The sequence below is a fragment of the Diplotaxodon limnothrissa genome, linkage group LG9 (assembly GCF_057381915.1).
Source record: "Diplotaxodon limnothrissa isolate DT_005_m linkage group LG9, D_limnothrissa_male_GT1.1, whole genome shotgun sequence".
NCBI classification, from domain to species: Eukaryota; Metazoa; Chordata; class Actinopteri; order Cichliformes; family Cichlidae; genus Diplotaxodon; species Diplotaxodon limnothrissa.
Genome location: NC_140604.1, coordinates 29990446 through 30015440, shown reverse-complemented (window position 1 = coordinate 30015440; position 24995 = coordinate 29990446). Strand labels below are relative to the sequence as shown.

Genomic DNA, 24995 nt, shown 5'->3' with positions numbered 1-24995 from the left:
TTCTCTCTCTACATATAAAATATATACGTTAAATACATTCAGGGTTTGTCACTGTAAAGCAAAAGAAGAAAGCATCTAAAATATTGTCAGGCAGACGTCACGAGATTCATTACAAATCTTGCTTTGCTTTCTCAGCCAGTAATGACGAGATCATTATTACTCCTCGCCGAATGACTTAAAAGATATATTTTTTAATAAACTGCTTTTAATTAACACATTTTTTTCTGCGGTAGGTTTCAGTTTCAGAGTGTGTGTTACTGTCTTCTGCTTCAACACAGTGCAACGTACTACAAAAACACCGGCGTAATGAGCACCCAAGGCATAAGAAAATATAGGCCCGGCCATCCGTTAAAAAGCAATAAATATGAAAAATAAATTAGCTTAAAAACATTTCAAGTATCAAATCCCCTGGGTATTCGCTGTTTGACGTCAGCGTCGTGCACTTCTAATGCTGTCGCTATAGAGACAACCGTTTTTAAAGAGGTCGGTCAGCATCCAAACATTGCTGGTAATTCTGAGCTCACCCTGTGCACCTAACTGTGTAAAGCTGAAAACCATAAACGCCAGATCTGTCGGACACCTTGGCCCGTATGTTTTTTTGTTGTTTGGAGGGGGGTGGGGGGTTTAGTGTACACGATATCCTCTGAGGTAATGATATTATTTCCTTTTCCCAGTAGCAATATGTCTCCTCGTTGCAGCCTCCAGCCTCTTTCTCTCCGCTTCCTCGGCTTTTTTCCTTTCTTCCTTTAGCTCCTTGTATCGCCACTTTGGAACCTGCAGAAAGTTCCCCCCTCCATCTTTGGAGCTGCTCTTCCTCCGAACCTGTGCCGGCTCATAAGTGGACGATGGGGCCTTGGACACTCTCACCTTGGGTATGGTGAAGCCTGGCCTCACACTGCTCCTCCTCAGCACCATGTGCATGGGCAACAAGCTGGTTCTCCGTAGCTCCATCACTTGGTTATAAGACACCAAACCCAAGCTGGAGCTCCTGTGCCGAGGCACCAGGCTCTGAGCCTGAAGGCTGGCCCGGCGATCTGCTGAGTTCTTGGTCACCAGAGTCACGCGGGAGTTCTCAAAGAGTCTGAGATGGCTGTCCACCCTGTCAGGGTTGATGGAGCGAAGCTCCTTGGCGCGCTGCTGGCGAATGATCTCTGGGACCGCATAGCGCCGTTTGCCCACACCCGGAGGACTGTCAGGACACACCTGAAACAAAACCAGCAGAGTCTGATTGGTACTGATATCAGCAGCATTGCAGCAGCAATACTGGTGACTCTGGATGTCAATCATGCCTTTGTTTTCGGTATTGCAGACAGTTAATCTCACACGAATAACCTTCTTAGCGGATAAGGCTGGTGTTAATCATTTCCTTTAATTATTATGAACTAATCCTAAGGGAAATCACAGAATTGGTTGATATAATAAATGATAAATTAGTGCCACATTTTAAGTGTTATTACCATAATATGATCATTAACGTATAAGCACGAGTTTTATACTATACGGTGACAAAATAACTTTACCATTTGACTTTATGATTTCAAAAGCCAAGTCTGTGGAAGATTGTTTTCATACTGTTCAAAAACATTTGGCTTCATCTGAAGATAAGAAAAACAGTTTTGGTATCTCAAAGTTTGCCGAGTATAAGCACACATCATTGAATAACACAGAGAGCAACCTTACCACAGAGTGTTTATACTCATTCAATACCTCAGCTGAGGCTGTGATTGAGAAATACTTGTTGTGAGGAAGGCTGAAGAGGATTAATAAATAAATCAATAAATAGAATAAATAAATTCTAGAGCTTAGTCACTCACTGTGCGGCATGCCACAGCGATGAAAGGGCTCCTAATGCCAGTCGTAATAGAAACCATGTGGTCGATGGCGCCTTCATCCTCCGGGTTGGTGACATTTGCGATGTTGAAGATGTTGCGCATGGTGTCCGACAAGCGTTTCAAACAGCCGCGTGGCTCCTGGGATTTGGCCACCAGTGATGCCAGCGGGCGCCACTCTAGACTGGGAGAGCAATACTGACATCAGTTCATGTACCGACAGACGAAAAGGCATTTGTGTTGTGTTTTTTGTGTTGAATGTGTAATATTGTATGTTCTGTTCTTTTTAATGAGTCAGTGGTAACTTGCACTGACCTTTCTCAAGCAAGGCTTGTCTAGAAACACTAATGATGGCTATGTAACCCCTATAGACATGGTTACTAGTATTTTCTTGTTTTTACCTGGTATTATTATTTCCGACACCCCTTGAACACACTTTGATTTTCCGTAGTTCAGTGAATGCAACAAAAGCACGTTGCTGCATTAAGCTAGGCAAAACGGAGCAAGACACCGAGAGCAAATAACAAGCTACACAGTGAGTCTTTTGGTATAAAATAAGTGTTATAAAGTATTTTCAACAGTCTCTAACTTAAAGTTATGTACTTTTCAGAGGCCTTTATGTGTTTTACTCTCGACCAAAACCAGGCAGAGCGTGTATTTGTTTCTTGGGAATTCCGGTGAGTTACTAGAGATGATAAGTTAGCAGGAAAACTTATGCTAATTTTACATGTGGTAAACACTGCAACAGTGCGAATTCCGTATTGTCTAAAAAAAGCTAAAACCAGTCGGAGTACTTGAATCGTGTGTGAAATGGAATGTCGTATTTTATTTTATTGTCTATTTGATTGGGCATCTTCACAAATGTGCAAAACTAATGCAGGATGCACTTCTCTTTTAGCCATAAATGTTGTCCAGTGCCTTTTCTGCACTTTGTCATTTCAGTTATAGGTTAATACATGTAAATAAGTTATTTAAAACTAGTTACGTTACAAACATTTCATGATGTGATTACATATGCCTTAAAAAGGGGTATTTAAATACAATTGATTGTAATGCTGTAAAGCAATACAAATGGAATTCATAGAGACAGAACAATGTTAAAACGACAGTGTACTTGATTTTGAAAACTTTATGAGATCTCATTTTATTTAGAAAAACTGTTAAGAACTATTCTGTTTATTGCTCTGTACTGTATGTGCAGACTGGTTTTTTGTGATCCTGGATCTGAAGTGGTTCTGGATATGGATGGCGAGCCAGACCCTGTGAAAACTCTTGGCGAATCCAAAAGCAGTGTGGCCAGCTGTTCTGGATGCAGGAGTAGAGCTACAGTCTGAATTACTTCGAATCGCAGGATTTCAGATAAGCAAGAGCAAAAACTGCTTACTTCATACGGATTGTTTCTCTGGGAAACTATTGAAACTCCCAATATCCTGCTCATCAGGAGTCAGGTCTAAAGAGACTACTTATTTTATTTTATTTTGTTGTTATTTTCAAAAGAGCGCTCTTCTCTGTTGATCTTCTGTTAATTTTCTATGCTGTTTACATTGGATCATTGCACCACTGTAACATTGTAATAAATCTGCCGGCTGTTCAACACTCAATTCTCTCAAATTTATTTTACTCCTCTCGAATCTAGTCTATAAGTTTAACCCTACTATACTAAGCAGGTGTTACATAAAAGTGGCGAGCCAGCCAGGAGGAGTTTGGCTATTTAATGCCTTTAATCCAATCATTGGCACACAGTTGGCAGTTTTATGACAATTTTTGCACATTTTTCCACTGAAGTAACATGGATGTCATTGAACGTGAACGTATCAAGGTACCAAATGCTGTACTAATCAGTGGGTTTTCTGGTACAGAGACTGATGAAGAAGTTGTTAAGTTTTTGCAACACTATGGTTCTATTGCACGAACAGTGAAAATTGCTAGTTCTGACCCTGACTTTAAAGATACAGTTATAGTTGAGTTTGAGTATGGCACAGCCATTGAGTCGATTCAGGGTGAACTACCCTGTCACAGAACAACATCTGACCCAAATGTAGTTCACAGCATCCAACTCTTATCCCCAATTTACAGTGCTAAGCTAACGGCTAGTACTACAGAGTCTTACCTTTCTAATTTAAAGGGTATTGCTAAGGTGAGTGGGGTAGATTATGAGAAAATGCTACTTAGTGAACTTAACAAACTTCAGGCCTCTGCTGGAGAAAGGGAGGGTGCAGCCCCCTCTAAGGTCATTTCAGTAGATGACCCAGTCCCTTTAATACCTGGTTCTGTTTTGAGACGACCAAGCAGTGAAACTATCCCACCCACTCTGACCACTGACACCATCAATCCTTCCCTTACTGACAGACCAGCTCCTATTTTGAACCCTGAACACTTGACCACACCTGAAGTCCAGAGGGTCATTGTGGAGCACATTGTCAAAAGTACTGATATGTCCCAATCCTATCCAAGCTCTGTAAAATTCAGGTCCTTTTCTGGAAAAACTCCATGCCCTAATACGGAGGTTGACTATGACACTTGGCGAAGTCATGTTGAGTTTTATCTTGCAGATTCTTCTGTTCCTGAAAGACAAGTAGTACGGAAGATCATTGACAGCCTCTTACCGCCAGCTGCAAACATTGTTAAACAATTGGGTCCCTTGTCCAGCCTCAAAGACTTTTTGAGCTTGCTTGATTCTGCATATGGAACTGTAGATGACGTTGATGAGCTGTTCGCAAAATTCTTGAGTACAAACCAAAATGCTGGCGAAAAACCTTCAGCCTATGTGCACAGGCTGCAGACTACCCTTGACAAAGTTGTAAAAGGGGGAGGAGTCCCAGTTAGTGATTTCGATCAGCAGCTTTTGAAGCAGTTCTGTAGGGGATGCTGGGATGATAACCTAATCGCTAGCCTCCATCTAGAGCAAAAGAAATCCAGTCCACCCTCCTTTTCTGAGCTGCTTTTACTCTTGCGAACAGAGGAAGATAAGCAGGCAGCCAAGTCAACTCGCATGAAGCAGCACTTGGGAATTTCAAAAGTAAAGGTGCAGTCCAATCCTTTAAATGTTTACCCAACCACTGAGTTTCAAGCTGCTGCTGCTACTGACAGCTCCGCTCAAGCATCTGCCAAGAAACTGCAAAAACAAATTGCTCAACTGCAAGAACAGTTAAGTTCCTTAAAAGCTTCAATGGAAACCATGGTTGCAAAGAAACCTCAGGCAAAGTTCCCAAAAGCTGTAAAGAAACAGCAGCTAAAGGAGGCACAAACACAGAACTCTCCGTTGAAAAATGAAGGCTTTGGCAAAAACAAAAAGCCTCGCCCATGGTTCTGCTTTAACTGTGGCGAGGATGGCCATATAGCTCCCTCTTGTGACAATGAGCCGAATCCCAGTACTGTTGAAGCCAAGCGGAAAGAGCTAAGGGTAAAACAAAAAGCTTGGGAAGACCAATGTGACTCTGATTTAAACTAGTTCCTGTTTCAGTTGAGGGACAAACTGGAACTAGAAGCAACAAAAGTCCCACTCAAAACCGCCCAACAAAAAAGTGTTGTGTACGAACAAGTATGCGTCATTCCAGCTTTCCAAAGGGCTTAATTGGCAAGAAGTGCACAGCTAATGTCAACATAGCTGGAGTGAGTTGCAATTCTTTGTTAGACTCTGGGTCGCAAGTAACGACTATTTCACACTCATTTTACCAGAGACATTTGTCTGATCTTCCCATCCAGCCAATTAGTGACTTAGATGTTGAGGGTGCAAATGGACAAGTTGTACCTTATCTAGGGTATGTAGAAGTTCCAATTGGCTTTCCAAAGGAGTTTGTTGAGTCTGAGCCCCAAATTTCTACATTAGCTCTCATTGTCCCTGATTTACGTTCCAGCACAGACTTACCAGTTTTAATTGGTACAAATGCCCTTGATGTTTTATATGAGGAACACTGTAGGGATACTCCTATTTCATCAGCTGTCTATGGCTATAGTCAGATTTTAAAAATCCTTGAACATAGACATGAAACAAAAAGCACAGGAAAGCTTGGACTAATGACACTGAGGGGCAACACACCTTACGTAATACCAGCTCATGAAAGGGTTTGCCTAGAGAGTTACGCCCACCTAAATTCACCAACCACTGACAGATGGGCAGTTGTAGAGCAGCCAACTTCCTCAGCCCTTCCGGGAGGAATCTTTGTCGATTGCTGCCTTATCACAGTGCCACGTCAAAGTCCTTACAAGCATCCTATTTGGATCAGAAACGAAACCGATCATGACATCATCCTTCCTGGCAACTGCGTTCTTGCTGAACTACACATTGCAGACCAAGTCCTTGAAACTCAAACCACGTCGAGTGCAAACTCTGCAGGCTGTTGCAGCCTGTCTGCAGACTCATGTTCATTACCCAGTGACCAGTTGACCTTTGATTTTGGCGATTCACCTCTGCCCAAGGAATGGGAAAGTCGGGTCACGCAGAGTCTTAGTGCCTACCGTGACGTTTTTGCATGCCACGATCTCGACTTTGGCCATGCCACTAAAGTTAAGCATAAGATCAAGCTTAAAGACGAAACGCCTATAAAACAGAGATCGCGGCCCATTCATCCAAATGACTACGAAGCAGTCAGGAAACACCTTAAAATGCTTCTCGATGCTGGGGTAATAAGACAGTCAGAATCTCCCTTCTCATTCCCCATCGTTGTAGTCAAGAAAAAGAATGGTGAGGTACGCCTCTGTGTGGATTACCGCAAGCTTAATGTGCAAACGGTAAAAGATGCTTACGCGTTGCCAAACCTCGAAGAGACCTTCTCCGCCCTATCTGGTTCAAACTGGTTTTCTGTCATGGACTTGAAGTCAGGCTATTACCAGATAGAGATGGAGGAGGAGGATAAAGCCAAAACAGCCTTCGTATGCCCACTGGGGTTTTATGAGTTCAATCGAATGCCCCAAGGCATCACAAATGCTCCCAGCACCTTTCAGAGGTTAATGGAGAGGTGTATGGGAGACATTAATCTCAAGGAGGTACTCGTCTTCCTAGACGATTTGATTGTTTTCTCAGACTCCCTCGAGCAACATGAACAGAGGCTAAAGCATGTTTTGGACCGTCTTCGTGAATATGGCTTAAAGTTGTCCCCGAAAAAATGTCGCTTTTTCCAGACATCAGTTAAATATTTGGGCCATATTGTCTCCAAAAATGGTGTGCAGACTGATCCTGAAAAGGTTGCTGCTATCAAGACCTGGCCAGTGCCACAAAACTTGAAACAGCTGAAGTCATTTTTAGGGTTCACAGGCTATTATCGTCGATTTGTTAAGGACTATTCAAAGATAGTCCGGCCCTTAAACGATCTCACATGTGGCTATCCACCTCTCAGAAAAGGCCAGAAACAAACAGGCACTTCTAAATATCTCAATCCTCGAGAACCCTTTGCAGACAGATGGACACCTGTTTGTCAGTCAGCCTTTGAATGCATTAAGGAGAAGTTAACATCATCCCCTGTATTGGGGTTTGCAGATCCAAAGCTCCAATATGCTCTGCACACTGACGCTAGTACCACGGGCCTGGGTGCCGCTCTTTATCAGGAGCAGGATGGTAAAATGCGCGTCATTGCCTATGCTAGTAGGGGATTGACACCAAGCGAGACCAGATATCCAGCTCATAAGCTAGAATTTCTAGCTCTGAAATGGTCCATTGTCGAAAAATTCCATGATTACCTTTACGGTAACGAGTTCATCGTTGTAACGGATAACAACCCGCTTACATATATTCTGACCACGGCAAAACTTGACGCAGCGAGTTATCGCTGGTTAGCAGCGTTGTCTACCTTCAACTTCCAAATCAAATACAGAGCTGGGAAGGCTAACCAGGATGCCGACGGCCTATCACGGAGGCCTCATCAAACTCTGGCTGCAGATAGTGTGACATTGGAAGAGGAAAACAGGATTCAACAACTCACCTCACGCCTTCTCGGATCCCTTCCAAGCTCTAACAGTGTATGCCCTGACACTGTAGCAGCTATATGTAATAAGCATCTTCTCAATGAGAACAGTGAGAACTCACCTTGTGTCATTCTGGTTGAGTCCTTGGCTATGAGTGCTGATGCCATTCCTGATGCATACAGTGATGCTGAAACATCTGGTCAAGTAGCTGCTCCCTTGTTTTCTGAGCATGAGCTTAAAGAACACCAAAGATCTGACCCAAGCATAAACCACGTCATTCAGTTACTAGAATCTGGTGCTGATGTTCCATGCGAAAACAGGTCTGAAACATTTGACATAAAACTGATGCTCAGAGAATGGAAACGTTTTGAAATGAGAAATGGCCTTCTGTATAGGAAACGACAGTGTGACTCAGTTACAACTTACCAGCTTGTACTCCCTGTCTCTCTTAGGTCTACTGTTCTCAAGCTGCTCCATGATGATATGGGTCATATGGGGTGGGAGAGGACTCATGATCTAGTGAGGGCAAGATTTTATTGGCCTAAGATGGGTGCTGATATTGAGACTAAAATAAAGAACTGTGGTCGTTGTGTTAGAAGGAAGTCCTTGCCTGAAAAAGCAGCACCACTGGTTAACATCAAAACCACACGCCCAATGGAATTGGTGTGTATGGACTTTCTTTCTATTGAACCCGACAGTAAGAGTACCAAAGACGTGTTGGTCATCACAGATCATTTCACGAAATATGCAGTGGCCTTGCCCACCCGAGACCAAAAGGCAACCACTGTGGCCAAAAATCTTTGGGAAAACTTTTTAGTTCACTATGGGTTCCCCGAACGCCTCCATAGTGACCAGGGGAGGAATTTTGAGTCACATGTTATTAGGGAATTGTGCTCAACCACAGGCATTAAAAAAGTAAGGACCAGTCCTTATCACCCGAGAGGTAACCCCGTTGAGCGATTCAATCGCACCCTGCTTGGTATGCTGGGCACTCTGAAGGATGAGCAAAAGATTCATTGGCGTGATTTTGTCAAGCCTCTTACCCACGCCTACAACTGTTCAAAGAGTGAGGTTACCGGGTTTAGCCCTTACGAGCTAATGTTTGGTCGAAAACCCAAGCTACCAGTCGACCTTGCCTTTGGGTTGCCAGTTACAGGGGACTCACCAACATCCCATTCCCAGTATGTGCGCAATCTGAAAGCTAGGCTTGAGGAAAGTTACCAGATTGCACTCGAAAACTCCAAGAGAGTTGCTGAGCGAAACAAGAACAGGTTTGATAAAAAAGTCAGAGAGTCCACACTTCAAGCTGGGGACAGAGTCTTAGTCAAGAACGTTCGTTTGCGCAGTAAACACAAACTTGGCGATAAATGGGAACACATGGTGTACCGTGTTGTTAAGAAACTGGAAAATGTTCCTGTGTATGTGGTCCAACCGGAGAAGGGTGGTGGTCCGAGCAGGACTCTTCATCGAGACCTTTTACTTGCATGTGGTGATCTCTCAGACATTGAGGATGAGGTTGAGACAAAGCCCAAACCTCCACGTCGACCTAAGACTCGGCAGAGCCCTTCTGAACCTAAAGATACAGAAATGTCAGAGTCTGAGGAGGAGTATGAATGCATTTCAAGTCATCCCTCAATCCAAACCAAGACGTTTATCAGAATTTGTGACCAAACTCAAAACCATTCCCATGTGCAAAATGAGACAACAAGCTCCGAAATTCAAAATGATCCATGTACGCTCGAAAGTGACAACTCTTTGCTTCAACCAATAGAGACAATCTCGGACAAGAATGACCATGGACAGGGAAATCAAACTGAACCTGAACTGCTGAATGAGGAATCTCACTCTAACATCATGGGAGAGAATCATAATGTCCAAGTTCCAGGAGAACCAGATGTTGAGATAGAAAACACAGAGCATAGTGAAAATATCACTGACCAACATGCTGAACAAACACCTGAAATAACTCCTGAAACACCTCAAGTGAGAAAATCTGAGAGATTAAAGCGACCCCCAGGACGGTTTCATTACCCCCAGTTGGGTCAACCCCTTATATCCTTTGCACAACGATTTCTGGATAACTTTAACCAAGCTCTTGAGTCGTTTAGTAGCTATGAAAACACTCAAATCTATGATGTTTAGATACATTTTAAGTACATGAAGGCACTCATGTTTATTCAAAGGGGGAGGGTGTAACCCCTATAGACATGGTTACTAGTATTTTCTTGTTTTTACCTGGTATTATTATTTCCGACACCCCTTGAACACACTTTGATTTTCCGTAGTTCAGTGAATGCAACAAAAGCACGTTGCTGCATTAAGCTAGGCAAAACGGAGCAAGACACCGAGAGCAAATAACAAGCTACACAGTGAGTCTTTTGGTATAAAATAAGTGTTATAAAGTATTTTCAACAGTCTCTAACTTAAAGTTATGTACTTTTCAGAGGCCTTTATGTGTTTTACTCTCGACCAAAACCAGGCAGAGCGTGTATTTGTTTCTTGGGAATTCCGGTGAGTTACTAGAGATGATAAGTTAGCAGGAAAACTTATGCTAATTTTACATGTGGTAAACACTGCAACAGTGCGAATTCCGTATTGTCTAAAAAAAGCTAAAACCAGTCGGAGTACTTGAATCGTGTGTGAAATGGAATGTCGTATTTTATTTTATTGTCTATTTGATTGGGCATCTTCACAAATGTGCAAAACTAATGCAGGATGCACTTCTCTTTTAGCCATAAATGTTGTCCAGTGCCTTTTCTGCACTTTGTCATTTCAGTTATAGGTTAATACATGTAAATAAGTTATTTAAAACTAGTTACGTTACAAACATTTCATGATGTGATTACATATGCCTTAAAAAGGGGTATTTAAATACAATTGATTGTAATGCTGTAAAGCAATACAAATGGAATTCATAGAGACAGAACAATGTTAAAACGACAGTGTACTTGATTTTGAAAACTTTATGAGATCTCATTTTATTTAGAAAAACTGTTAAGAACTATTCTGTTTATTGCTCTGTACTGTATGTGCAGACTGGTTTTTTGTGATCCTGGATCTGAAGTGGTTCTGGATATGGATGGCGAGCCAGACCCTGTGAAAACTCTTGGCGAATCCAAAAGCAGTGTGGCCAGCTGTTCTGGATGCAGGAGTAGAGCTACAGTCTGAATTACTTCGAATCGCAGGATTTCAGATAAGCAAGAGCAAAAACTGCTTACTTCATACGGATTGTTTCTCTGGGAAACTATTGAAACTCCCAATATCCTGCTCATCAGGAGTCAGGTCTAAAGAGACTACTTATTTTATTTTATTTTGTTGTTATTTTCAAAAGAGCGCTCTTCTCTGTTGATCTTCTGTTAATTTTCTATGCTGTTTACATTGGATCATTGCACCACTGTAACATTGTAATAAATCTGCCGGCTGTTCAACACTCAATTCTCTCAAATTTATTTTACTCCTCTCGAATCTAGTCTATAAGTTTAACCCTACTATACTAAGCAGGTGTTACAGCTACATAATCTGAAGCAGAGTCACAATTATTTATTTGCTACACAGCCTGCTATCAGGGCGAGATGATGTAAACAGAAAGCTCAGAAAGCTGCTTTTGTGGAGAGGATGCAAAGAAAAGGAGGACAGCAGGTACCTCATAATTGCACACAGCTTTTCATAACTCCATGTAAAGATAACAAGTGAGCAGGGCAGTAAATTCAACAAAGGGTCAGCGATTTTTTCTTCTCTTGGAAATCAGTTTAGAAAATGCCATCATAAACAAGGACTTGCACATCTTAGACAGCTAGCTGTGAATTGTACCTGTATGTATCACAGTACTGGTGTGGACAAGGCCGTTCTATTAAGCGCGTCATCACCCATGCAGTTTCATAACGGCCTGTAAACAAGGCCCAGTCCCTGGCAGTCAGTTGGCGGCCAAAGTCTTTTGCATTCAGGGCAGCTCCTGATGGACACAAAGAAGACAGGAAAAAGTTTAATTTGTGGATACACAAGCATGTAAGCTCAAAGATAACAAGGTGGGGACAGAGTGAGTTTGTGGCTAAAAGCTGTCTCGCTATGCTCACTGCAACTTGTGTACTCAGCACTCTCACAGGGTCAGTTAGCAGATTTGTGTAAATGCGTAAGAAGTCCATTATTTGGAAAAAAAAAAATACGTTGAAATTAAATCCATCCTGACATTTAAACCTCCTGCTGTTATGCTTTGGCATCAAACCTCAACATAAATCCTAGTTATGACTAAAAAATAAATAAATAAATTACTGTCTACGTATTCAAATTGTCCATCTGTTCGCCAAATTTCTGAAAATAACATTTTCTGCAGTTATAATCTAACCCATTCCAAGTATTGCACTGCTACAGAGTTTCGTGCATTTAATTTAATTAAACGCATTTCCTTACCTGCCAACATGAGCGAGCGCACGCACTCCACCCTGCCCTGCATGGCGGCTTTCATTAGGGCGGTGAAGCCGTGACAGTTTCTTCTCTCTATATCCAACCCAGAGTAGTAGTTCAGCAGATAGTTGGTGATTGTTATGTGGCCTAGAGTAACAGAGAGACGGAAAATAGTTACTGTTGGTCGGACAGAGGTGCTAAATACTGCAGATCCTGCAATGGCCACTCGAGGCTGGCTATAAAACCGAGGCAATTCCTAAAGACTTCTGCATTAAAATGTCTTTACAGCAGATACAGAATTACAACCTGGTCTCTAGCTAGGCATTTCAGTCTGCAAGTAAAAGTTTACTGGTTCGATTCAGCCAGAGACACCGCTCCCTTTTGCATTATGAAGGGCATTTGATGTAAAACTGCTAAATGTGTAAACATGCAGAGTTACCCCCTTGTAGCAAGTCGAAAGTAGCTTCTAAAGTTCTGATTGACCGCCATGTTTTGACAGCCAGCTCAGCTGATCAGAGTCACTAGTCCTCAACTTTTATTTAGAGGTTGTTGATATAATTCCCTAACAAATAACACAGCTTGCTGAGCAGTTCATTATAGTAACAGACCATCCAATATATATGTTCTTAAGTTTTTGTAAGTGAAATTCAAGTATTAATATATATGTTACTAGTGATGCAGGTATCTGCATCTGGTACAGTCTAAGTAGGTCGGTAGCCTTCAATATCAAAAGAGCCATTTTAGCTCCACCTACCCAACAATGGGAGGAAAAGAGCAGGAAACGAAGGTGACGGGGACAGGGGGGCAGATTACAGATATAACTGAAAGAGGACAAATTAATACATACTGTATATGTATTAATAGGGTTATGGTTAACCCTAATTCTAACCCGTGGCTTGCGAGCTGAGCCGCAGTTTGCTGACCTCTTGCCTTGGTGCAGGGATGCCGCTTTCCTACCTAGATGGCTAGCATTAACTGAAACTAATGTGCTGAAAACTCTACAACCTCTCATGCAAATATGGCTACTCATGGCACCAAAAAATTAGGATAGGCGTTGACAAAAATGCCAAACTTTAGAGGCTTCAGAATCATAGTTTAAAAACCACTGGGTGTCATGGTGGCTACATCCATCTTCTATTTACAGTCTATATTTAAAGTAAATGAGTAAAATGAGCAGCCCTGCTACAACACTATAAGAAAATGCCTTGAAAATCAGTTTCCCATCATGCATTCACACATGCTAACAATATTTTTGAAGGAAATCATTGATATCATACGACTGGTCAAACAACATAGTCAGTGGCTCTATGTTCAAACTTGTGTTTTTCTGGTGCTCATATGTGCGTTCATCTGTATCAGCATATTGTGTGTGTGTGTGTGTGTGTGTTTGTGCGTGTGTACAGTATTTGTTTCTGTACATGTAAGAGTCTAGCAAGACTGTGAATCAGCCTGTCAGTGTGTGTATTTGACTACTGCGAGCTGTGATTATATGGTTATGTGTTACCTGCTTGCGCAGCAGTGATCAGAGCAGTGTTTCCCTCGCTGTCCTGCCAGTTGACATCTAGGTACGGACACTGAGACAGCGCTATGACGACATCCACGTAACCTTGGTAGCACGCAACCAGTAGTCCTATCTGAGACAAAAAAGTGACAGGGCAGGAAAAAGAGATAGAACAGTTGAAAAAAAAAGAGAAGGGAGAGATATATATAAGGTTAGAATCAGCAAAATCGCTAAGGTGAACGAAAAAGAAGGTGAAGCAAAACTGCAATAAAGTGCTGACATATACGAAACAGTCTGCAGAAAAATGCCATCAAGGCAGCGCCGGTAAAAATCCACAAAACCAGTGAACCTGTGTGCAGTTCCCAAAACTAATATCTGTGATTAAACATGACATCTGTTGTGTTTTCGCTGAGAAACCTTAAACTCAAAAAAGCTATCTTCCTGTCTGATGTTGTTGTGTACTTTTTCGTGGATGTGTTTTTCTGCCAGAATAGTTGCTCTTTTATATGTGTGTGGACAAATGTGTAAAGGTTAGTCTGTGGGTGAAACTCTATGAGGCCTGGTGAGTGTTTGACACTGGAAAACTCCAGCAAAAGTTGTGTACTTTCTGGAAGGTGCACACTTCCTTGGCCAAGACAAACAAGTTGACTGAGCGAGCAGAATTCAGGAACTCAGCGTTCTCAGGTGATGTATCTTCACAGATATACAGGCAATACTTTATATGTAGCCAGACAGACAGACAGATAGATGCTGAATATAAAATAATAAATAAATCTAATAATATTATATACAACATATATGACACTTCATTAGTTACATTTATTCAACTTCTCATAAATACAAATATCTAATCAGGCAATCACTGAGCAGCAACTCAGCACACTTAGGGAATAGCGAATACGGTGAAGTCGACATTCTGAAGTTCAAACCAAGCATCAGAATGGGGAAGAAAGGTGACTTAAGAGACTTTGAACATGGCATGGTTGTTGGTGCCAGATGGGCTGGTCTGAGTGTTTCAGAAACTGCTGATAAACTGTGATTTTCCTGCACAACCACCTTCAGCGCTTACAAAGAATGATCCCAAAAAAGAAAATATCTCACGAGAGCCAGTTCTGAGGGCCAAAATGCCTTGTTGACGCCAGAGGTCAGAGGAAAATGACAAGACTTCTTCTCATAAGCCAGCTTACAAATATAATTATAAGAATGCAACAGTAACACAAATAAACACATCTCAGAACGCACAACAGATGAAACCTTGAAGGAGCTGGGCTATAGCAGCACAAGACCACACTGGGTGCCACAGCTGTCAGCTAACAACAAGTTTGTTGAGTAAGAAGAAGAAAAAAAACAAAATAATTGTGCGCAACTAGAAATCCGTGTAGCCTGATTATAGGCAATCCAGATGAGCAAGGAGAAGAAACAAAGGGGGCATTCTCTGAATTCTGAATTTGGAGCTGACAGGCAAACAACATGTTCATTACTTAACAAGCTACCAGACCCTACCCGGACTTTAAATCTAAATAAACTATCTAAATATGCTGTATTAAAGCCAGGAGTGCTAAAAAGTCACACCTACTCCTTGTCATGTTTCAGCTGCACGTTGCACATGTATTCTGCTACAGGTTTATACACTGAGTAATACTGTAGTACTTTTTTGTTCTGTCTTGCATTTGCAGTAACACAAAATGTCAACTGTGCTAAAATAAAACGAGGTCAAGTTGACCACAAAGACTCGTATATCTCAACTTATACTACACATCATCAAGGTAACCCTATACTATTACCTTTCACACTCAATTTCTTTTAAAATGTGGTGTTCTCTTTATGACAGACCAGCCTGATGCTTTGCACCTTTTTGGCACAATACGTTTTTAATCTTGGTTTCCAAGCACACGGTGTTATTCCCCTAATTAATCTTTTCAGCTCTGGCATGAATGCAATCGAAAGTAATCTCAGTATGAAATCTTAAATATAAAAACAAATGAAGATCGGTACGGATAAGGCCCGAAGATTTATATAAACCTCTCAAATTTATGCATATTCATAGGCTGGTAATTATAGTCAAAACAGAAAAACCTCAAGAAAAATCACAGTTTCGTTTTTTAAGTCGCGGAGTGTTTCAATTATCTCTAATTTAATAGGCTTCAACCGTATGTCTTTGCACCCAATAAATATAATGTTTTGATAAATCATTTGTTTATAGCTTTTTGTCACAGTGCGGGTAGGATTGCTTAAGCATCGGCTTTATTTATGTTAATCAGACACATCACACTGAACACTGAGATTCCTATTAAAATATAGGAGACAAGCTTTTGGTTGAGGTTGAAGAGAGGTTCAATTATCCCTCAGATTTTACAGGACATGGACCTTAGCCGTATTAAACACTGAACTGTGAACTAAAACAAGTCAGTTGGAGACACAGTCGCACTAATTTTGGCACATCTGAGAAAAACAGCTGACAAAGGTCCTGCAGAGTAACTACTGGACTGTCTCAGAGAAGTTCACTTACACTGGCACAGCTTCAAATAGTTCCCTCTGCTTAGACACTCTCACGTAGACCTTGTCTGTGTCTCTCACGCTTTCTCACATACGCAAACACACATTCTTGGCAGCCCTCCGGTTGTGATGTGATGTACTTTAGCAGCACGCCCTGCAGCATGTCTCGAGCAATCTAAATCGTCTGACTTTGTTTTTGTTTTCCTTGCGAACCTTTGTCACACACAGGTATAAACACATACAAGCTTCTTTATTTATCCCAACCGCCCGACGTACTTGTTACGTTCCTGTCATACACACTACTGCAATCAGTTATTTAATGCACGTTAATGGTAGCTGCTGACAATGATGGAGCGCAGCAACGTACAGATATATAGGCTGTATACCAGCATCAGACCAACCTCCCCCTCCTCGATTGTCATAAATGGGCAAATAATGACAGGAAACTGGGAAAATCTCCATCATGAGAAAAAAAAAGAATGTGATCAAAAGCATAGGTTTGCATCATTATAATCAATAATTCAATCAATCACTTCCAGTGACGGACGATAATTAACGAGAATTCTCAGGGGGATTGGGTATTTTGTCTTTAGGGCAAATGAAGTTGCAGACCGGTTGCTGATGGACATCAACACATGTTCTCACTGTCCCCTGTGACATCACTCATTCTCATACTGACCTTTTCTTTTCAAGTAAAGTAATTGTATTGAATACATTGAAAATGTCTTAACTAATGCCAAATGTTACTATTTACTGTTAGGTTCTTCTGTGCACAGTCAAAACTGAAAGACGTTCCAAAGTAGGTTTAGTAGAAAGCACTTAAAAGTCATCCATCACTTCATAGCATTAACATGTTGGAGCATGAATGGTGTCAGGTTTATGTTGCATTCGGAAAATAATGGAAGCTAGCTAAAAACGTCTTTCAAAAATATCATCAGCTGCTGAAATTATTAGGTCAAACAGGGTGCTCTTATATAATAAAACATAAATAAATGAATTTTCAGCAGAGACCATGTTGATCAAATGCGTGCACAGGTCTTAACAAGATTAGGCTGAAGAATTCTAGCATCACTCGATTTAAAACTTGCATCTTGCAATCAAGATTATAATGTGTATTCTGATGAGCGGGCACGCATACACACATACACTGGACTGCCTGGACTTAGATGACCACACACACACACACACTAACACACTAAGTAATCTGAGGAATATCCAGTGCTAGGAATAGAAAGGCTTAGCCTTATCAGTCAGAAAGACACAGAGACAGGGGGGAGGGAGAAACATAACCATGTATCTGCAGTTAATGTGGCAACACTCCAAAGACTGGTTCCAAAGAAGATGACACAATACGATGCAATACCCAGTGTAACCTTTAAAATTCCTTGATACACAATAAACATGTTTGCAGTAGTACCACGTTATCTTCACCGTGGATACGTTTTTTGATTTATGCTGGTCCTAAAAGAAAAGAGGAACTGCATCTTTTTAAGCAGCCAGTTATTAATTTTAGAGCTGCATAGTTTGTACGTAGTGAAAAAGTGTTGATAATCCAAAGAACGGCCGGTGTGTCCTGTGATTTCGATCACTCTGCAGTGGTGGAAAAGTTGGCACTCAAATAAAAGCCTTACTTAATACATATCAATATAAATAGGAAAGCATGTTTCCAATTAGAAACTTGCTAAAAAACAGCTCTCTTTCCGGTTGTATTGCTCTTTACCCTGGAGTGACTTAAAGGTGTATGTTCAAACACATGCCGCCTTCTTCAGCGAACTATTCTGACTACTTTCTGCACTTATGGAAGCCTAACTGTAGCAGACAGCCTGCATGTCTGCAGCCTGTGCAAACCACATGTGAATAAATCAAAATGAAAACATTCAATTCCTTTTTAACTTTACAGGAAACCTCAGTACACATGAGCCACATGCTAAAGACCACCCTCATTCACATCCGTCAGACACACCACGGACACAGACATACCAGGCCATGTTTCTGTCAATATCGCCCCTGTTAAATGTCTTTCTGTCTGCAGCTGAGCGTTCACACAACTGTATCAAATCAGATGTGTATGACTGTCGCTTTGATTTTTCCACTCATCAGTATTTGCTAGCAGCGTCGAGCTCGCTACCATCTGCAGTGCCACATTTCTGTCTCTATCTGACTATGCTTCATTTAGTCTATCTGCCTGCCGGCTTGTTGGTCGATACGTGTGTTGGTCAGCTGTTCTTTCTGTTGGGCGACTTTGCTGGCTCTCTCAGCAGATGAAACATACCGTATCTGTCCTGGTTTGTCAACTGACCCCAATCTATTTGGAAATTTGGAATTATTATATTTGATCTGTGTATAAATCAGGTTGATAGGATTCTGTGCGTGTTTACTGAGTGCACATATGAGCATGACAAATTACCCAATTGATTGCGAGGGGAACACACAGTGTAGTAAACAGGGTCAGATGGGCTTTGAGGACAGAGCTGATACCTGAACGCTAGAAGAATTACCACTAATGTGTACCATGACCATATTATTCTTTTACTTTTAACATGAGAATGACGATAATTTGTTGACATTTAATCCATCACGTCAGCCACAATGTCGCAATGAGAGCATGGAGATTTTGATAAAGTGTGCTGCAATCATATCACTGGAAAATTGGATACACATTAAACACACATACTTGTCATTATGTTTATTCCTAAATTCAGAATGCAGACATTTAATTAAGTTTCAATATGTGCACTTGGCAGCAGAAAATGCAGTTTTATTGCTTTTCAAAGCCTGTGTTGACACCAAATGTGAGTTTTCACAAGAACTAAGAAGGCCTCCTAAACATGCTAGGAAATGAAAAACGGGCATCAAAAGTTAATTGTTTTATGACAGCAGTGGTTCTGAAGAAAAATATCCTTTAGAGGACAAGCCTTCTCATAACCTTCACAAGTTATTCTCATAACACCACAAAACATTTGACTAAAAGTGGAGGCTTCAAGTGTTCAGTGAATCAATGTTGTCAAATTCCCCTTGAATTCCTGAGGGGCCATATGAAACTTTTGTTCTCTTTCTCTTTTAACTACACTCTGGTTTTTAATCGTTTTACTGGAAAACATCCATGCTGCAGAAGTACCTGTTTGCACAACACAGAATCTCTCACAGTTTCTGGGCTACAAGTCTGCAGCAGACTTTGTACTCAGTGGTCCCCAACTTTTTTTGCGCCACGGACCAGTTTAATGTCCGACAATATTTTACCCGTAACAAATTTCCCACGTGTGGGACTAGTAAAGGTTATCTTAATCTTAATCTTATTTTCACAGACCGCCCTTTAAGGTGTCGTGGATAAATACAACAAAATAAAATGATACGACCAAGACAATAATAAACGCAAATTAATTGTGTAATTGTGTAACTTAGAAGCGTCCTCCTGAAATGCGGCAACAACATTGAGAGTAACATCCTCCTCTCTGCCCCTTCATACTCTCTGGTCGCTATTGTAACGAGCAAATATTTATTTCAAAATAAGACACACAACTACAACACAGGAAAAGACCCAAGGAAACCGAGTTAATGATAAAACCCCCAAAAACCATAAATTTCACACCCGAGCCTCAACTCTCAAGGCCCAGTACCAAACGACACACGGACCGGTCCGGAGGTTGGGGACCGCTGCTCTAGCTTAGCTTTCCTTTTGGAGGGGACCAGAGGAAATGACCTGAAATAGTGACTAAACTAGGCAACATACACTCATACGTGCGTCTACGGAGCTTATCAAGTTTTGAAAAAACAGTATTCAGGTTATTACTAAAACCTGGTCTTTTCATATTGGCCTGATGTGTCTGTGCTTCAGTGATTCTAAGCCAGGGGTGGGCAATCTCAGTCCACGAGGGCCGGTGTCCCTGCAGGTTTTAGATCTCACCTTGGGTCAACACACCTGAATCACATGATTAGTTCGTTACCAGGCCTCTGGAGAACTTCAGGACTTGTTGAGGAGCTAATTTAGCCATTTAAATCCGCTGTGTTGGTTCGAGGACACATCTAAAACCTGCAGGGACACCGGCCCTCGTGGACTGAGATTGCCCACCCCTGCTCTAAGCTCTCTGTACTTAAACTACTTATGGACGCTAGATAACTATAATCTACCATCTTTTTAACATATTTGGACGAAAACTTTACCACAGTCCTTTTGATGGTCTAGATTAAGAATCTTTCGATAATAAATTTCTTTTTAAACTGATGATTAGTGACAGAGGAAGTGGCGTGTATGTTGTACTCAGACTAGGCCAGGGATGTAACAACCGCCTTTGTTTTACATGCCACTTGATGAAGCTATATTAAGACGCTGACATCTGTGTCAGGATGTGTTTCCAGTAGATGTGTTACCTAACCTGTATTGTGTCTCTGAGTATGTGCATATCCCCAAGGTCACAGGGCACGACAAAGCTAATGGTACATGCACAACCACACATCCTAGTCATCTGGAAGTCTCTTTTCCGATATCTCTCACTGCAGCTACACTCAAACACACACTAAATGCGAGCATGTGTCTTCCGTTTCAAAGTGCCTTGAGGACCTTTGACCTTTTCCCTGTTATATACTTTATAACATACACATATGTTCAGGTCACAAGGACTCCTTTCCATGTTCTCATGACTGGATGCACTATGTAAATGCAGAGAAATAAGGAGGGGTAGGAGATGATGAGAGACAGATGTTTAGAAAAAAGGGAGGTGAAATGTAAGAAGCGACAGATGGGGTCGGCCTCTAGGTCAAAGAAGCAGATTTGTGATATAAGACCACAAAAGCGCTCCTTATCTGAATCTACAGTGCTGTGAAACTTCATCCTCTCAGCTTAAACTAGCTGCAAACAGCCGAAAACTATGCTTATATATTTGGCTTTTTTCCTTGTGTAAAGATCTAGGCATGTGTGCTGCTTGGCACTGGGCTAAAGGGATTCTCCAACTTTCACTAACTTTTCAAAGACAATGGTGACTGACATGTGCTGCCTTACCCCACACTGAAGGCCAGCTCAATTACAATTATTGAAATGTCCTGATGAATAAATACAAGTATAGCATGCCATCACTGTGGATTTATCTCTTTGCCCTGGGCTGCAGCTGTTTGGCAGGACTGAAGCGATGCAGATTGATTCCACTGCAAATAGATGAAAACTATATATAATACGTTTACTCACAGACTCATACAAAATGAATCCACATATAAGTTAATGCATTTGAAGTAATAGTCGTTCACTGTCATGTGAAAAAGAAAGTGCACCCTCCTTCAGGACACAATAAAAAAAATCATCTGGTCCTTAGCAGGTCATAAAATCAGGTAAATATAACCTCCATAGTACATCAAAATATGACATATTACACTGTGTCAGCCAAAATACAAACGCAGTTCATGAAAAACTAAGTGCATCGTTATGTGAATTCAGAGCATAGGTCGACACTCGGTCCTGCTTATCAAATCCACTTGATTAACTGATCATTAGCACGTGTGAACACCTCTATAAAAGCACAGCTACAATTAGCATGTTAAATAGCAATGCAATTAGGAAAAGACTGAACAATTACAACTTGTTTGGAAAGGTTGCCAGGAGAAAGACCCTTTTTACTCTAAAAAGAAATGGCAGCACAGCTTAGGTTTGGGACTTATTTAAGACTTCGGACAGATAAGACCAAAGTGGAGATGTTTGACCATAATGAAGAGTGCTACATTTGAGGACCAAACATAGTGTGTCAGCACAAACGCCACATGTCAACTGTCAACCACATAGGGGGAGGTGTGATAATTTGGGTTTGTTTTGCAGCCCCAGGTCCTCGACATCTAGCAGTCAGTGCTAACTCTGTACACCAAAGTTCTCTAGATTCAAATCTGAGGCCGAGCGTCCGACAGCTAAAGCTTGGCGGAAACTGGGTCATGCAAAAGGCAACGATCCCAAGCACAGCAGCAAATCTGCAACAGCACAGCTGAAAAGAAAAGAATCAAGGTGTTGCAATGGCCCAGTCCAGACCTAGAGACACTAGTGTAACTTATAAAAGCTGCACACAAATGAATGTCTGCAAACCTCAATGAACCAAAGCAACGTTGTAAAGAAGAGTGGAGCAAAACTCCTTTACAGTGATTTGAGAGACTGATAAGGTCACACAGAAAAACAATTTCTTCAAGCCATAGCTGGAAATTTGATATTACCAGATATTCTTGGGCTGTACTTAGTTTTTCACAGGTTTTTAATAAATAAATATAGACAATCTATAACATGTTCTTCTGACGCTATATTTTCTTAATGCCTGCTAAAGACCAGATGACTTTTGTTATGAAGGCCTGATACATAAAACCTTAGAAGCACTTTCTGTTTCACACATAAATACGCCTGCATGACCACACGCGCAGAAAGGAGTGGTGTGTTTCCTCAAAAATCACAAGAGCCTTCAGTGTTTTTTAAAGCGCCTGAGCATTCTAGCTCCTCATAAACTGAGATCTGTCATCACACACAGGCACACACACAGAAACTCACACATAGAGGCCTTTCAGAAAGGCCTATCAGATAAAGGTGTGAGCTCATTATGAAAATAAACAAAGCAGAGGAAAAGTGCAAAAACAGCTGTCAGAAGTAAACTGCATGTAGGCCTAAGTCACAGAACTACAGAGACACTAATGTAAGCTACACTGACTTCCATATGACATGCATTACAAGTTGTAGAGGTCAAACCTTCCCGAAAATTGAAAATAGCTGAGTAAGCCAGAAAGCTCGGATTTAATTATTTCAGTCTGAAAATCTTTGACTGCATTTGTTGCACAAAGAATGGGCCTAAGATACTGTTAGATATAACTGGGAACTCCAAACATAAACCTTGTGAAACTGTTTCGAGATGCACGTTTTACAACAACTCTTGGTGTCACTGTGGAGGTGATCTAAAGCCACGTGTGTGAAGTTACTCGGAGTTTCTGTTGTGTGCTTCATACCCTGTTATTCCTGTCAGTCTCCTTGACCTCCTCCTCCTTCACACCATGCCGGATCATTATCCGGACTATGGCCGCGTTGTTGGTGCAGCACGCCTGGAAAAAAGACAGCGGCTCCGGGCTGTCCGGAGACGGGGAGCGCTCCGAGTCCGCGAACACATCATCCGGTGGATAGAAGGAGTCGTCCGACGCGATGCTCCGACAATCATCCAGGTCCTCAAAGTCAACTTCTTCGAACTCGTCATGGTCGTCCTCGCTTCCATCCTCAGTGTCCTCCTCACACGAGCCCAGGGAGTCCTCGTCCACATAGTGGGACAGAGGCTCCTCAGTTATGGTCGGGTGAACTTGGCGGATGTCTCCCCCGACTTTTTGCTGCTGCTGCTGCTGGAGCTGTCTGACTCGGACCGACGAGGCGCCTCCTCCATCCCTGTCGTCCGTGATCAGCACCATCTAAGCCCCGAGCCTAGGGTACCTAGGGTGGAGCGCAGCTTGGCAAAGGGCGCGCGAGCATCCAGACTGGCTGTCTCTCCACGACAACTAAACTAACGCGCGGGGAAAGTCCGTGAAATCGCCTTCGAGAGCCCAAATCACATAAAACACTTGATTCGTTTCCTCATTCTAATTAAAAAAATTACCCCACTTCTCAGTTTGGAGATTTGTGAGCCATAAAAAGTCCTGCGAAGTAAGCAAGTACGGAGTGCGTCCTCAAAACGAAACCACGTTGTGTTTTCGTTATGAGTTATCCGGCTCGAGGGTACCCGGAGACAGATACAATTTGGGTACTTTCAAAAAGTGTTGCTACAGCGAAAAAAAGGGAAAAACGGACTACAAGTGCAGGCACACAGGGACGTCCCACCTAGGGCGGAGAGAGGCAGCTGCATGTTAACCTACAGTCGCCTAATCCGATTAGAGGTGACTGGGACCTCTCTCTCTCTCTCTCACTCTGTGTGTGTGTGTGTGTGTGTGTGTGTGTGTGTGTGTGTGTGTGTGTGTGTTGGATTATACTGCTGGTTGTAGCCCTATAGGAAACAATATTCCGAGAACAGTATAATAATATGGATAATATATGGATTTTTGACTATGTTTGGGAATTAGCATAGTTAGTATTCAATTCTGGACTTTTAAGTGCAATACTAAAAAGATTGAAGTAAATATGAGATTGTATCTGACATGCATCTAGTTAATCCAGCAAACACTGAAGAAGCCCCTGATGTTAAAAGAAGGGCTACAATTTTAATGATCATATTTTCTACAGGTCAGAGATAATGTCTTTCTTTCTTTTCTTTTCTTTTTTTTAATCCTCAGCCACCTCTCTCTCTATATATATATATATGTCACTCTTTCTTATTTCCATGAGTCAGTCCAGATAATACAGACTTAGATTGGCCTTCATTACTCGGTACTAAACTACGGGCTTGTGTCTACGCTTTTGAGTAACCGCTTTCATCTCATGGAAACTTCACACTAATTTGGAAGGAAAATACATATCGTTCAGCTCTGGGCAAAGCAAAACGACTGACTGTGTGGGCTCAACACTGAAACCTTTTGTGTAAAAATAAGCAAAACCTTACCAAAAAAATCACTTAGTGTAACACTAATCCCATCTGTCATTACATATGTGGTGTCACCATTGTGGTTGGGTAAAAAGATTTAGAAGTTCTGAAAACCTCACATAGATGATGTTGCAGAAGCAATATCAGCTCACACTGTCTGTGCTAGTTCTCTACATCTGACCTCTGCTTGATTCTGATGACTGTTTCATTCGACTTTACACTTAAAGGCAGGATTTCTGGGAATTTTGTCTTAAACTCAAATTCTAAGATGTAGTGTAGTGTAGTATCCTTTTTTCTCTCAGTAACAATAACATCAATTTGCTGACATCATCTGCTTTGGAAAAGAATCAAGTACATAAC

At 41.6% G+C, this 24995-nt stretch overlaps 1 protein-coding gene and 2 long non-coding RNA genes across 3 annotated transcripts; 2 read left to right on the top strand and 1 right to left on the bottom strand.

The window, feature by feature from the left end:
• Nucleotides 1-657: 657 nt before the first annotated feature.
• Nucleotides 658-23532, bottom strand: ankrd33ba (ankyrin repeat domain 33ba). Its single transcript, XM_085362994.1, has 6 exons — nucleotides 23086-23532; nucleotides 13636-13765; nucleotides 12138-12278; nucleotides 11541-11682; nucleotides 1815-2013; nucleotides 658-1203 (listed from the first exon to the last, which is right to left on the bottom strand). The coding sequence occupies exons 1-6, from the start codon at nucleotides 23530-23532 to the stop codon at nucleotides 658-660; spliced, it is 1605 nt and encodes a 534-aa protein (XP_085219120.1).
• LOC146625795 (uncharacterized) lies at nucleotides 2260-3327 on the top strand. Its single transcript, XR_014906511.1, has 3 exons — nucleotides 2260-2364; nucleotides 2440-2506; nucleotides 3031-3327. It is a non-coding gene; the product is annotated as an uncharacterized LOC146625795 (long non-coding RNA).
• LOC146625794 (uncharacterized) lies at nucleotides 9775-11062 on the top strand. The gene is made up of 3 exons (XR_014906510.1): nucleotides 9775-10099; nucleotides 10175-10241; nucleotides 10766-11062. It is a non-coding gene; the product is annotated as an uncharacterized LOC146625794 (long non-coding RNA).
• Nucleotides 23533-24995: the final 1463 nt, after the last annotated feature.

Excerpts from the sequence above, each read along its gene's own strand:
- ankrd33ba (XM_085362994.1), bottom strand. The coding sequence starts at position 23,532 with ATGGTGCTGATCACGGACGACAGGGATGGAGGAGGCGCCTCGTCGGTC. Across the intron at positions 2,014-11,540 it reads CAGTACTGTGATACATACAG|TCTAGAGTGGCGCCCGCTGG; the intron begins GTACAATTCACA and ends TTGCTCTCCCAG. Across the intron at positions 1,204-1,814 it reads TCGCTGTGGCATGCCGCACA|GTGTGTCCTGACAGTCCTCC; the intron begins GTGAGTGACTAA and ends GTTTTGTTTCAG.